We start from the raw sequence: 15,263 nt of genomic DNA, 5'->3' as shown, positions 1-15,263 counted from the left end.
TTTCCATCGTGAGTTTGCTTGTTTCATGTCAAGTTTTTTAGTTTATTAGTTTCAGAGTTAGTTTTAATTTTAAGTGTTATATTATGGAGTGTGTTTGATTACGGTGAATGGAGATCACATTACAAACTGTTGTAAAGGAATCTGACTCACAGTCATGTACAGATCCCAAATCTCAGATTATAAATGTAACAAACCTCGTCAGGGTGGTTGTGATAATATATTTGACCAATATAACAAAGGCCAAAGCTAAATATATTTCCTGTATATTTTTGTTTTATTTAGTGAGCATCTTCATTATTGTGATTACAGAACAGTAGAGCAGACAGGGAAGGAGGGACAGAGAGCTCAACTCACTGAGCTATACCAGCAGCCAAGCACATAATATCATTTCACTTTTACCTTCATGTTTCACTTTCAGTTGTTAGTTTAGTGTTAGATACCTAGAATAGCCTTGTTTACAGTACAACAAGTATTGCTGTCTCTGGTTCTTGTTATCTTGAACTTTTACTGTGTTAACTGCCAAGACATCTGCAAACCAAAACTTTTCTTCATGAAATCTTATTTATTGGCAATAAAGGTGCAAAGGAATGATGACTCAGGTATCATCAAACTACAACTCCCTCGCTGATGAAAGACTACCCCGGAGTGTTTATTTGATTCAGACAACAGCATCTCTCCTGTGTCATTTCAAATATATATATAGTGTTTTATAATTGAATGTCTCATCTCTGTTACTAATGGGGCTGATTTGCCTACTCAAAATACAGCACAGGCCTTCATTCAGTCAGCAAATGTGAAACGACAGTTAATTTAATTTCTATTCCACATACTGAACAGAAGAAGGAAACTTTGTGTGTGGCTTTGTGTAAGGCTACAAGAATAGCAGCCAGTTAGACCTCAGCTATGTGCAAATAATGCAGATAGAAAATTAATGATCAAATGTGATTTTGCAACTTACGTAATCAGGCAAATACAAAGAGGAGACACATTTTCATAACTCATGATTGTCTCCTTTTTTTGACACAACAATTATGACTCTTCATTTCAACAAAGCACGCGGACAATGAGACCTGTTATTGGCTCTGTGAGCTGCAGTGACCGTCACACAGTGGAACTGATAGGACACAGACAGAGAGCTCTGGTGGACAGCTGAGGGTTTAATTGGTTTCCCTGCTTATTTCTAACTGGAACAGCATTCGATGAAATCTAGTATGCCGGTGAAAAGGATGGCACTGACCTTTGTAATATCTGGCCATCCATTCACTCATAAAATGTCCACGCTTCTTTTATGTGACACTTCGGGCTATTGTACCATTCTCCACTTATCCACACTTCTTTTGATCTTACTTTGAATCTAAGCAGAGACTACCACAGCACCTTTTAATACACAAAGCATATAACACATAAAGCTAACATTCTTGGTTTCATATTTAAGAAAAAAACTCCTTACTGTAGTGACAGATGGGGAACTTTGAAGCAGTTCAACTGGACTGATCATCAAACTTTGTGCATTACAAACCACTTTCATTTAATTGCATACTTAAAAAAATCATTTTCAAAATATAATATATAATATAAAATGCAGAACTGAAATGAAAAATTAAGCAGTGAGAAAAACACAGAAGCCTAAAAAAGGTTTTTGTCTACGAATGTATCCATTTTATGCAGATTCCTTCTAGAAGCAGGTTTCGGCCCTCAGCAGCCAGGTTGGTGACACCTCTGGTCAGTTATTCTGGGTTAACAGGAGCTTCTGTTTAAATGAATAGGACAACTGGACTGACTGACATTTTAATTTCAGTGTTAACCAAGATACCAAAACTGTGTTCACATCTGCTTGTTGACTTTACTACAGAAGAAGTTTTAAAGGTTTATTTTTCCCCATGCAGACTTTACTTCAACTACACGCGTGCACATTTTCACAAAGCTACAATTTCATAAATGGCTCAATCCAGAGTGCTGTCATGTTTTCCCACCAGAGCACTGAGCAAATTCCATGATAATTCACGTCATAGCTGCAGTGACTATGATGTGTAGATATGTCGGCACCACACAGATGAAGCAGTTGTGAACACAAACACCAAACTCCAGGGCTGAAAATGATGATCCAACATGGAAGTGCCAAAAACCTGTAAAGACCTCTTGAGCGTGACTTTTGGATATTGTTGAGCTTTAAGTTAGGGAGACATGACTGCTATGACTGACACAGGCAGCTGGGTCCAATCACTGTTTGCAAGGCTTCACTTCCACTAATATGAGTTGTTGATCTGGACCTCTCTGTTGTGTTTGTGCTCTCTGCATTGTTTCATCACAGCTTTGGAGATTAGCACTAATTGGAATTTGTGTTTTTCTTTGTTGGAGCCTTACAGTTTATAGAAGCAGCCTGCTAACCAAGCTGACCCCCCCCAAAAAACAAACAAACAAAAAACCCCCACCAACCCACAACCTCCAAAACCCCACAATAACTCCACTTATCTACATCTTGACTGTAAATAATAAGTAAATAAGTAAGTATGTCCACCAATATATCGATCTGTATGGTGAAGCTGCAGCAGTTCAGCAACATGATTGACGCGTGTTGCTGCTGATTGACCCTTTGGGCGGCAGGTGGGTGAAAACTGCCATCTTTTCCCCCACAGTGCAGGATTCTTCAACTCTCATGTTTCTCTCTATAATTCCTCCATTTTATGTTCATAATTTCATCTCTTCATAAATTGTCAACAAAATCAGCGACTTTCTGGTTTATATTCATATGTTAGCAGGAACTAAATTAGCCCACATGTAGTAGCAGCTAAATTAGCAGTAGCAGTCTGACTCGAGGCAACAGTATTTTTCTCTCCCATCCTTGAATCTGTTTTTCCACAGCCTTTGTCTGTCTCTCCTATTGGGACTCTCATTATGTATCTCATTATGCCTCTCCCACCTCTTTCTCCTTGCTTTGATCTCCTTGGATATCTTCCCAGGTTTCACAGCCACAGTGTAGGTTATTCAAAAGCCTGCAGTGTGTTTGTGTACCTTCATAAAGAGCTCCTCCTGTGCCAGATTTGGCTCTGCCAAAGCTGGTAACTTACTGAATGTAAGTTTGAAATAGAAAATCAGCTGAATTGGAAATTTCTTCACCACCTTTGAGCTCAAAGCTTTTTGGATGAACTGACAGATCTATTTCATAATGCATATGATCAGCCATACAGTTTCCCCATAGGGATCATTAAAGATTCAACTTATCCCAAAAAAATTCAATAAATCTTTAAGAGTGATGTTCCCTTACTGTCAAACCCACCTCAGATGACATTATGAAGGACAACAGGAAGTACATGTAAATTGTGTCTGTGTCATGGTCACTGCGATGTCCTTACTTTTCTTTTTGTTCTTCCTTTGTGCTTCTAGGAGTTTCTGTTTCCCTCTCTCTCCTGTGCATCACTGTCTGTGCCTCCCTCTGTCTGTGTGCGTTCAGTTTCTCTTGTTGCTTACTGTTTTGGGTTTATGAGTCTCTTGTGTTTTTGCTTGCTCCCTTTTTGAGTTTTCCCCACTTTTTAAGATTGCCTGCCCCCACCTTCAACAGCGTCTTGTTTCCCAATCAGCTCTCTGTGTATTTCTATTCTCCCTGACAGCCTATTAATCCCAGATCCTTCTCAAAATGGTTGTTGAAAAAATGAGTCTTGAGATTAAGAATCTCTTTTGTGAATGTATCCAGGGCCCAAATAAGCACCATTGATGTAGAAAAACCAGTACAAGTACAGAGAACAGGCAAAGTCCACATGGAAATGTCCTGACTGAGATCAAACCCAGCAAATCTGACACTGTGAGGCAACAGTGATAACCACTGAAGGACATGTTATAGTTTCTGTCGTGTGTGGGGTGTGTGGCAGGGAGGGATGGACCCAAATGCAGGATGCAAGACAAAACTGAAACTCAACTGCTTTATTTGCAGGAGGCACAAATACAAGAACACAAATACAGAACCTGAAATCTCAACCAAGGCAAAACTAAACATGAGGCCTGGGAGAAAATACAAAAACAAATCACTAAACTAGAGAACACACAGCTACAGAGGGGAAACACTGATGACACCACGACAAAGAACAGAGAAAACCTGAGGGATTAAATACTCACAAGGAAATCAGGGCCAGACGGAACAACAGGTGAAACAAATGAAACTAATAACACAGGGGAAGCAAAACTAAACACAAAGCACTGGGAACACGAAACTGTAAAAATAAAACAGGAAGTGACTCACCACGATGCACATGTAGACTTAACAAAACACGAGGACTAGGATACACAGAGGGAACCCGAATACCAAACACAAGTAACCCACCTGAAGGGAGACTAAACACAGAAGGGCCAAGACACACAGGAACACAAGGAAGACCAGGACAGAGGGAAACCAGAAAAACATACGAATAACTAAATAACAGAACACCTAGACATAACAAACTGAGGCTCTAAATTGTAAGGAAAAGCCAAGAAACACAACCCAAACAATACAGCAAAACAGAACTTCCCAGAACTGCCCAGGACCATGACAGTTTCTGCATCCATGAGAATGCTAGGGTCCACTTTGGTCTGAGTGATGTGACTTTCATCATCAGATGGTGAGTGCAAACTGCTCTGAGGCAATATAAAGGAAGCAACTACTCATCTGTGGTGTCAGCAGCACTGTGTCCCCAACCAAGTATAATCCCCACCTGAGTCACTTTGTCTTTCAGTGTTGTGTTTTGTTGTGTATTTCTTTGTTTTTAATGAAAGGATGATTAAAGGTGTTTCCTGTTTGCTGACTGGAAGGATGTGTCTGTCTATTTTTTTAATTGCAAGGGGGCACTTGTCTGTTTGTCTTCCCTAAACTTACCTTGATCTCTTTGTGAGTCTCTCCAGGCTTGAACACCAGTGTTCCTTCAGTGTACTTGTAATCTGACCCAGCGTTGGCTGATCCATCTTCTGTTCTGTAGTCCACATAGAAGGTGTTCTCTCCCAGACCCCCTAAACAGCAGAAATAAAACACAGATACACTGGACACATGAATTTGGACTTTTTCTTTGTTTTTGGTGCAATGTCAAATAACTTGTATAGCAAAAAGTATTTTTTAACATGCAAACAAATAAATCCATTCATGGCCAAAGATGGAAATCAGGCCCTGTATACACGCATGCTAATGACTGAGATTTTTAAAAAAGGAACATGTGAACACATGACTATAATAATTTGAAAGAAATAATTTATACTTTCTGCTTACGTGTTTTAGTCATGAATCTACAGACTGAAATTTATGCATCTGGATTTTTGACATCTGAGTGTGTGGGGGGAAAAGAAACCTCCTGTTCAGCTGGATTATTTATAACTGTCCATCAACAAGTGCTGACTGTACAAGAACTAGCAATTTAATGAATTTACTTTCATACTGCCATCATTTTTCAAGCTACAGTACATAGGGATGGGTCAGAAATTGATAGTTCTTAATTTGTACTCACTCAAAAATGTTTCTTAAATTTACTTTTTTTAAATGAAATTTTGTTGAGCACACAGTATTTCATTGAAGTAACACAAATGAACAACAACAAAAAAAATTTGCTACTCTTTCAAATAAATTATCATAATACTTCTCTTCTTTTACAAGTACTTGTACAAGTAATTAAATGTCTTGCTTTCGGTTCAGTAGAGGAAACTGACCATAGACCAGATCAAAGACATAAGAAGTTTAGATCAAATGTAATATTAATTTGAAGAAAGGAAAGATTTTAGGCTTTATTACCACAGCAGCACTAAGCCTCTTGTCTTATTTATGTGAACTCATTATAAGCTTATGAGTAATTCATTTTGCTACCTTGACACACTACAGCCAGTGTCAGAACACCGCAGTTCTCCATGCACTGACTGTGAGGACTCTCAAATGAGATGTGGCTGCACACAGCCAGGTCGTCCTCTTCTGGAGCTTCCTCGTCAGTTACGGCTGTGCGGCGCGCGTGGTCCGCTGCATGTTTCTTCAGGACGTTGCCAGCTCCAATCATCATGCGAGTCGCCTTAGGGAAGATGAAGAGGAGGATGAGGGGTTAAAAGAAACAAAGTGCAGAATAATTTTTAGAAGTCTGAGAAGCCCTTGAACTACTTTATGTGTTCCCACAGAGCCGGACAACCTTGTGTGTTCACCTCAGGGCCTAAGAGAGTAAGAGAGAGAGAGAGACAGACACTGTGTGTGTGTGTGTGTGTGTGTTACCTGTATGCGGTAAAAAGCTCGGCTCTTCTGTTGGTGCAGCAGGGCGTAGTAGTTGGCCAGCTCCACCAGCTGGTCCAGCTCTTTATCAGGATATTTCTGCTTCAGCTCCTTCAAGATACGAATCACCTGGAGGAGAGACGAGAAGACACAAACGCACTTAACGTGCAATCGACACAACATACACTGAAAGCATGAACGGCTCTTCACGCAAACACTGAGGGATTCTCGTCACGTACAGTTTCTGCAGCCATGAGAAGCATGGAGCCATTTTTCCGAACATGTAAAAGAAAAGAATCTCTCACTACCTCCAAAAGTAAAGGATTCAAATGCTTTCAGGTTTTTCTCTCTTTTTTTAGGCTTATACATCTCAGATTTATGCACAGCTGTCCTAAGGTCCCACCACAGCATTCCAGTCGGAGTCTGACTGGAATTTGTTGACTCTTTTCTTTTCAGCCATTCTGTCGGAGATTTGTTGCTTGGGATCTTTGCCCTGTTGCATGACCCAGTTTCAGCCAAGCTTTAGCTTTCATACAGATGGCCTCAAATTTAACTCTAGAATACTTTGGTATACAGAGGACTTTGTGGTTGACTCACTGACTGCAATGTACCTAAGACCTGTGGCTGCAAACCAAGCCCAAATATCTCCACTTTGGTCTTGTCTGTCCAGAGGACATTGTTCCAGAAGTTTTGTAGTTTGTTCAGATGCAATTTTGCAAACTTAAGCCGTGCTGTCATGTTCTTTTTAGAGAGCAGTCCTTCTAATTGTACTGTTACAAACTTTAACATTTAACATGCTGACAGAGGCCTGTGGAGTCCAAAATGGAGCTCTTGGTTTCTTGCAGTTTCTTGGGCTGTTGAATGGACTGATTTAGGGTGAATTTCTTGGGACATCCACTCCTGGGAAGATTGTGGAACATTTGAATGCTCCACAGCATCAAACTGCCAACTAATCGAGTGAATTATTAGCAGTGCCTGGCCCCTATTTACCCTCTTAATTCCTATGGAAACAGTAAAGGTATGCTTAGTCCCTCACAAGACTACATACACACATAAAGGTACTATACATGTTTTCAGTTTCTTAACAAGAAAATCAACAAAATAATTTCTTAAAAAGCTTTTAGACTTTAAAAGGAATGACATTTTAAAAAAATTATAGCCTCCAGCAGCTTTCAAGCATTAAAAAAGAAAATGTCATCAGTTAAAAGAAATAAATTACCCCTTTGCTGTATAAAGACAACTACACAAACAGGTTTGAGTGCAATGTTTAATGACATTTTAACACATTTAATGGATGGGTAGGTGCAGAAAACCAAGACACATCTTTGTAAAGGGTTTGTCATATCGCTCTGAGTCACCAAACCTCCACAAATTTCACTTCAGTGCTCTATTGAAAATAACTGGATGACATAGTCACTCTCAGGCTCTCCACCAGGTATTCTGCAGATTCACAAACAGACCATTAAGCAAACACAAATGTGGTAATGCTGGATATATTTTTCACACAAAACAAAGGTTGTTGCTGACATTTTAATCGGACATGTGAGCCTTATCTTGAAATATACAGAAATGTGCAGGTTTGATTTTCCCTGATGAGATTTTTTTTTTGTTTTGTCTTGTTTACAAGGAAGAAAAGAGCCAAAAACATGAAGATGATGTTGGGGAAGGAAGATACATGTAGGACTGTGAACTGTAGACAATGATGGAGACTTGGCTTCCAAAAGAAGTCCAACACCAGTTTATTAGGCAAGTAGGGTTCAATAATTTTAGCGTCAGATTTTGATAATCTTGTACAATAAGTGAACGATATGAAACAACTTGCAGCACCTTTGGCAACACAACAAAAACCAAGTGATCCAACAGGGAATCAAACTACAGGACACTGACATGCCCTCTGGACGCTGCAGCTCCCACTTTAGGAATATAGAGAATATTTTGAAATGTTACCTCAGCCTCAGATCTGGTTTCTCTATTTGCTTGTTTGCTTGCTGTTATTGGTGTGTTTGCATCGGTCAATATGAAGTGATTAACCTTTGGAGTTTATCTGGATCTTGATCCAGGACCATTTTGAAGGATTCTTTGTTGTTGCAAGAGAGTGCCAAATTGATGGTTTCACATCTTATCGTCACACACACAAAAAAATAATAAATGAAAATTAAAAAATGGGAGTTGACATCTCAAAGTTATGTGGATCCAAAGATCCTTCAGGATCCAGGGACTCGAGCATTTATGGTCTGTTTTTCCTGTCTTCTCCCAGAGAGTGAATGTTAACAAAGAAAAGATAAACTTTTTCACTGTAATTTGTACATGTATGTGCTCTGTGCGCATCAAGGCAAGTTTCACAGTAAGTGAGCTCTCACTATCTAATGGAGGAGTGAGTGAGGAGGTCCTCAAAGTGTCACCACTCTAATTTAATGAAACATCAGGGAGTGGAAGTGAAGCCCACAGACTGAGGCTGCTCTCCGCCTGCACTCACATTTACATTAAGTTTCTGCCCACACAGTGAACTCGAATAGCAAAAATGCAAGGGTGGAGTGCATTCGACACTTTCAGCTGGCTTTCAGGCGGCACACTTACCACAAAGTCAGTTTAACACACTATTACAAGCAGAATAGCGTTTAACCCTCTGGGTTCAAGGCCACTTTGTTTCACCTGGATCTCTTACTATATTTAAAAACTCTTTTCTTCAGTACAGCTTGTGACATCTGAGTATTACGGTGGCCCAGAGGTGTCAGGTCAAATACAAAAGCCGCAACACAAATACTTTATTTACTTATTTATGGGTCAATAACAGCAAAATGTGCCTTTGGGATATCGTAATTTGTCCCCAAAAAAGTTACAATTTCCCAACTAATTTCATATCCATTGTATCAAGTTGACCTTCGGCTGTTGTAAATGAATGTTGGTCAAGCTCCCACACTTTTTATGAATTCACTGCAAGCAGATAAAGAATGAGCACATTGTGAAATATGTCCACCCTGTCATGGACAAAGTCAAATGAAAATACATACATTTTCATACCAAAGTGATTATACAATGCACATTTTCAAATAGATAGTTTGTCCCTTGCTCAATATCAGTATTTATTTGGAAAAAGAAGGCTTTTGAAAATAGTGAAATAACTGCTAATTGCTTGTGTCTTCAAAGAATCTGATAGTTGTGTTTTCCTTTTTAAATAAAATCTCTAAAAACCGTGAGTTCATCAGTTTTTAAACAATATTATTTGGCAGTGATTAGTTTATTAAGAAAACATGAAAAGCTTTTACTAACTTGTGAAGATAACTTGATTATTTTCATAAACCTGAAAAATTACAGGGTGGACAAAAATGTGTCACCTGACATGATTAGATTTATTAAGAGCTTTCTCAACAAAAATGAACATTACAAAATATAAATATGAACATTCATAAGCTTTCTGCATCACAATTAAGATCTATAATAGTGTCTAAGGTGGCAAAAGGAAGTGTGTAACTAATTGCTTCTCTGAGAGTCACTTCCTCAGTTCTTCATTGTATCGTACTCAAACTCTCTGCATTTTTGTCTGAAGTTGTGTGACTGTTTGCTTGTGTCCAGCTGCCATTTGACTAACATAATCTTTCAGAGGGCAGCACGGTGGCGTGGTGGTTAGCACTGCTGCCTCACAGTTAGAATGACATCTAGAAGGTCTGGGTTTGATTCCACTTTGGCCCGGGCCTCTCTGTGTGGAGTTTGCATGTTCTCCCCACAGTTTAAAGACATGCAGTTACTGGCGTTAGGGTAATTAGTCATTCTAAATTGCTCATAGCTGTCTCTCTGTGTTAGCCCTGTGACAGGCTGATGACCTGTACAGGTGTACCCTGCCTCTCGCCCTATGACAGCTGGGATAGGCTCCAGCCCCCCCGCGACCCTGAACAGGATAAGCAGAAGAGGATGGATGGATGGATGGAAGGAATCTTGTAGCAACAGGGATGATACTTTAAAAAAAAAAATCTAGATTGTACTGATGCATTTCTCCCACAGCAAGTTAAGGCAGCAGGATACTCAGCCCCCCCCCCCCCACCCCCCCGTCTCATTGAGCTCAGGGAGACCCTTCTTCTTATTATTATTATTATTTCCAGTGTTTCTGTCTTTATCTCGTCCTCTGTCTGGAGCAGCATCTTGGTGTTCCCAACATTACCGTGCTGTCTCTGCTCCACCTGGACTCATTGCTCTAAAAAGACAATACAAAACTCACCAATGATTGACCCTTTTCAGCAGTATGAGCCTAATTTGAAAAAAAAGAAAAAAGTTAAAAGAACTCTTTAATTATCATCATCTCATCAAAATATGTAAAAAGAATAAAATAAAATCCCAACTATACAATACAGAGTCCACCCTGTCATGCAGGGTTTGGTGACAGGGTGGACATTTTTGGATTAATTTAGTATCTAAGAAGCACATGGTGGACCATCAGCTACCAAAGTTATTGGTTATTGAAGGAGACCACATGCTGTTTTCAAAATATATTAAAATTTTCTGAAAACTTTTTCTATTAATCAGCTTTTCCTCTGACAGGGTGGACATGTTAAGGTTGACCACACCTAACTACCAACATAATTACATGAAAATTAGGAAATATAAGTGTAGCTGCTCACTGTAGCTGCTGCAGCTGTTTGAACCTCCATTGAAGAAAGACAGATTCAGGCTGTTGATGTTACTGATTTCATTAGTTGGTTTCTTAAAGGGGCAGTTACTCCATGATGACAGGGTGGACAGAAGTTTTAGGCACGTGCACAAAATGTTGAATAAAATAATAAAAACGGAGACAAAAAAATCAAAATGTTTTTTTTTACCCAAGAATTTGTTAAGAGTAATAAGAACATGAAGAACAAGAAGTATTTTAATTTTGTGCCATTTAATACCTTCTTATTACAGTGCTTGAAAGGAGCAGACCAGCGTGTGGGACATAGCAAAAACAGATCCATCCAACCAAAGAAAATGCTATAAAATTAGTGAAATTCATTTTAAGAAACTTGTTCTTGTACTGATGTGTGTCAGTGTATCCACATTTGTATTAATAAGCTTACAGCTTCACTTGTTCATGTTTTTTTTTGTTTGTTTGTTTTCGGATTTCAACTTTAATCGCCGCTTCACAGATGTGCTAGTGGTTTTGATGACGTCAGAGAACGCCGCCGGGAATTCCATTGAAGGTTTTGTATCTCAAAATGACGTCACGGTTGGCTCAAACAGAGGCTGTAAGACCGCTAAGCTCAGAATGTTTCTCAGCTACGAAGATAAAACTGAAGCAATAATCATGAATCGCGGAACGGAAGATCACCGAGTAACTGCAGAAGAGACTTCTGCCATCAATAAATTTTATAAAAAGCTCACTGATATTCAATGGGCTATGATTAAAAACGGAGTCTGGGACTGTGATCTCCAGGCCGTGTGCGCTGACATGATTACAGAAACCATTCAGACGGTTTCTGTTCATGTCCTTAAAACGGCACTCCCGGCTGTTCAGCGCCAGATGACGACGGATCAGCAGTCCCAAACAGATCATGGCACAGCTTTGGGAAAAGTTAACCTGGGAGACGCTCTCTCAGCCGGCATCGCCAGAGCTCTCAACATCCCCCAGGAAGCGTGTGACGGCACCGAGGAGCTGACACAGATGATCGAGGAGGAGATCATTAATAAAGTCAACTCAGCTGTGTCTCTGCTTGTAGAGAACCCAGAATTGCAGCCAGCTCCTGCTGTTTATGTCAGCATAAAAGTGGCAGATATTAAAAAGCTTGGATGCATGGTTTCTCAAACTGTCTCATATCTGAAAAGATGTGCAGGTAAAATGAGCAGCCTTTTTTCCATGCAGGAAATAGGAATGCCACTCACTGCTAAACACAAGCTGATTATAGACGAGGCCCTGAAGGCAATAAAAAACAACCTGCGTTATTTAGACGTTGAAGATGAGCAGTGCACCATAGCTGAGAACGCTCAGAGGCACCAGCATTACCAGCCAGAAGAAATTGCAGTTGATGTTATCAATATAATAATTGATCAGCTGAGTAAGTTATGCATTGAAGCTACTGCAGAATCAGAGCAGTGTGCAAAGGATAAAGCTGTCCAGTGTCCCTGCACCCTAGCTGAAATGATTGCAACTGAGGCTGTCATTGCGATCATTGATAAACTGGATGCGAAGAAGCGCGTTCAATCTGAGGAGAAAGATGATTATGATGTGGGGTTACTCATCGAAAAGGTGAGAGACTCTTTCTCCTCACTGACCTCACTCACAACAGTTAATGAGGAAGAAATATATAGAAGCCACTTCTTAAAATATGCCAGAAAGCAATTTAAAAAACTCACCAGAGGGCTGAAACGGCAAGTGGTGAAAGGTACAAGGTTCCTCATCTGTCTTGAAGAACCAGACAAATCTTCAGGCTCTACAGAAAGTGTAGTGAATGGAAATTCAACAGGTGAAGTCCCAGAAATTCGGCATTCAGAGTCTCCCAGGTCTTCCAGTCAGTCCCTAAACATACCAGCTATGGAATCATTGGGTTTTAAAACCATCAAACCTGATCTTAATCAGCTGTTTGATAAATTAAACAGAAAAGATCTTGGCAGTACGAAAAAAACCCTGGAAAATAGGCACACCCTGGAATTTGAGATGTTTTCAAGGCAGGTGACAGATAAAATTTGTGACCACCTCCAGGGGCTTCATGCATATCCCATCCCAGCAATGGGACAGGAAGGAAGTCTCTTAGATTCTGTCATCTCTAGAACTCCACACCCAACAGGAGAGGTGCCCTTTTCTCCTGAGGTCCTCTACGCGTCTGTAGAAGACGCAGTGGAAAAGTTCTTACAGAAGATTCTTCTGTGGTTGGAAAACGAAGAATGGGATCAAACTGTACAAAGCGACAAAATTTTTGGCGCCGTGAAAAACATCCAAAATGCATTTGTAAAAGCGATGAAGGCAACAGAGGAAAAAGAAAGTGAAAAACTGTCTACATCTTTCCCACAATCAAGTGACATTTCTGTTCCCCAAAATGAGCCCACTTCCTGTGTGAGTGCAGTAGAGCAGGACCTGTCTGTGGAAAGGTCTGAGACTGCACCAGTTGCTCACACAAGGCCTACAGAGGGTCAAAGACGTCCATCCAGGTCCACAAACGGAGAGAAGGAACCCTCAGAAATGTCACCTTCTGCTGCTAGAAGAACTGTCAGACGTTTCATGTTCCTTCTTTTCATCAGAGCCTTTGAAAGACTGAAGAAAAGTTTCAAAAAGGTTCAGAATGGTGAAAAAATCCTGGACACAGTGTACTCGCTAATAGATTTGGTACGGTACAAATTTACAAGTGCAGAATCCTTGCGAGTCCTATAAAATAACATGGATGATGTTAACAAGGCCTTGATTTACAGGCTTTTTAAGAAGTATGGCTCTCCAAAAAAACTATTGACGGCTGCACTTAAACAGGATTCCTCATTTGGGAAAAGCCTTCTCAAACATTTAAAAATTGTTATTGAGATCTACCTTCTGCCAAAGAAGCCCAAAGTTGGAAGCTGTTTTTCAGCACTGAAAAAAGGTTTTATGAAGCTCTTCAGGTGCTGCTGTAAAAGCACAGAAAATCAGGACCTGTCTGAACAAAGATACAAGACTGTGCCAAGGCCTACAGAGGGTCAGAGTTGGTCATCGAGCCCTGAAACCTCACAGGAATTGTCAGAAATGACACCTTATTTTGCTGAGGAAATTCTCACAGATTTCATTTTTCTCCTGTTCCTGAGGGCCTTTGAGAAATCCAAAAAAATAATAATAAGGGCTCAGAATGGGGAGAAAATCCTAGGTGCCATGGATTCTCTAATAGACTTGATGATGCGCAAAGTGACAAGCGCAGAATCCTTGAGAGTCCTTGATAAACACATCAATGATATTAACAAGGCCATCAGTAACAGGCTCTTCAAGGAGTTCGGATCACCAGAACAGCTGTTAAACGCTGCGCTTACAGAAAATTCATCTTTTGTCAACAGTCTCGTGAAACACTTGGACATCGTTCTGGATGCTTACAGTCCTCCAAAGAAGTCCAGAATTGCAGTGTTTTTATCAGCAGTGGGAAAAGTTTTCAGGCAGCCCTTCAGCTGTTGCTGTTAGGGCTAAATGATCATGTTGCCATGCTTCTTGAAGCATATAATAATTTATTTAAAAGTGCTTGCTCATAAGGGATTTTTTTTTTATCTTGTCTTTTTTTTTTCTTTTTAAGTCTTGAAACATATACTAATTTATAAAAGACACAGTCTTTTATAAATTATTATAAATTATTATATTGTAATATAAGAAAATCAATATCAAATAAAATCCAAATTAACTATATATTCAGAGTTTTTGTTGTGTTTTATTGTGCTGTCAAATGGGAAAAAAAAGTGTTGAACTTGTGCGCTCTGGTCAACAGTGCTGGTATGTTAAGGCACTAGAGCAGAATTTGATGTGGAGCTGGATGGGGTGTGTGTGTGAACATTTATGGCAAGTTGTTTCAGAGTTTTTTGGTCCAGGACGAAAACTTCAAACTAACACTAAAGACTACATTTCAGCTTTAATTGCACATTTAGAACAAGTGTTACTTCAATGGATTTCAGAGGTTCTTCTAACCCTGGCGCGTGGCACCTGAAATGTTACCAAACGTGTGCGTTAGCTACAAGTGTTTAGATGCTCTTTACCAGACTCCATTCAAAATATCTTTCAGTTTACTTTTACCTGCTTCATCCTAAAATATTACCAATATTTAAAACAAATTATTTACTTTTTATTACCCACTATGTGTAACACTACTTTTTGGCTGTGATCACAGCTGTATAACAGGTGTGATTTAAATGGCTTTCAGTGGTTCATGAACTCAGGGACTTAATTAACTAAGGATATAACAGGGGTGCCAAACATGTGGCCCAAGGCCCAGAACCAGTCCCTCAAAAGTGTGAAAATTGCAGTTAAGTCATCACATGCATTTCTGTTCTTAGAGTGATGATGCATCTTGATCTGGACAACTTGGTGGAATCACTTGTGGGAGTGGCGCAGTGGGTAGGTGCTCGCCTTGCAGCTGGAAGGTTGCAGATTCAAGCC

The 15,263-nt window shown here is 39.8% G+C and overlaps 1 protein-coding gene across 1 annotated transcript in view; it reads right to left on the bottom strand.

Annotated features, from left to right (window-relative positions):
- The window catches only part of slc8a2b (solute carrier family 8 member 2b), a 219,777-nt gene that overhangs the window by 32,708 nt on the left and 171,806 nt on the right, over nt 1-15,263 (bottom strand). Inside the window, exons 8-10 of the mRNA XM_030744139.1 lie at nt 6,209-6,334; nt 5,819-6,014; nt 4,847-4,977 (exon numbers count right to left, since the gene is read on the bottom strand). Coding sequence (XP_030599999.1) covers nt 4,847-4,977; nt 5,819-6,014; nt 6,209-6,334 — 453 coding nt within the window. The remainder of the gene's footprint in view (nt 1-4,846; nt 4,978-5,818; nt 6,015-6,208; nt 6,335-15,263) is intronic.

This window comes from Archocentrus centrarchus, chromosome 13 (assembly GCF_007364275.1).
Source record: "Archocentrus centrarchus isolate MPI-CPG fArcCen1 chromosome 13, fArcCen1, whole genome shotgun sequence".
NCBI lineage: Eukaryota > Metazoa > Chordata > Actinopteri > Cichliformes > Cichlidae > Archocentrus > Archocentrus centrarchus.
This window is presented reverse-complemented; position numbering and strand designations above follow the sequence as displayed.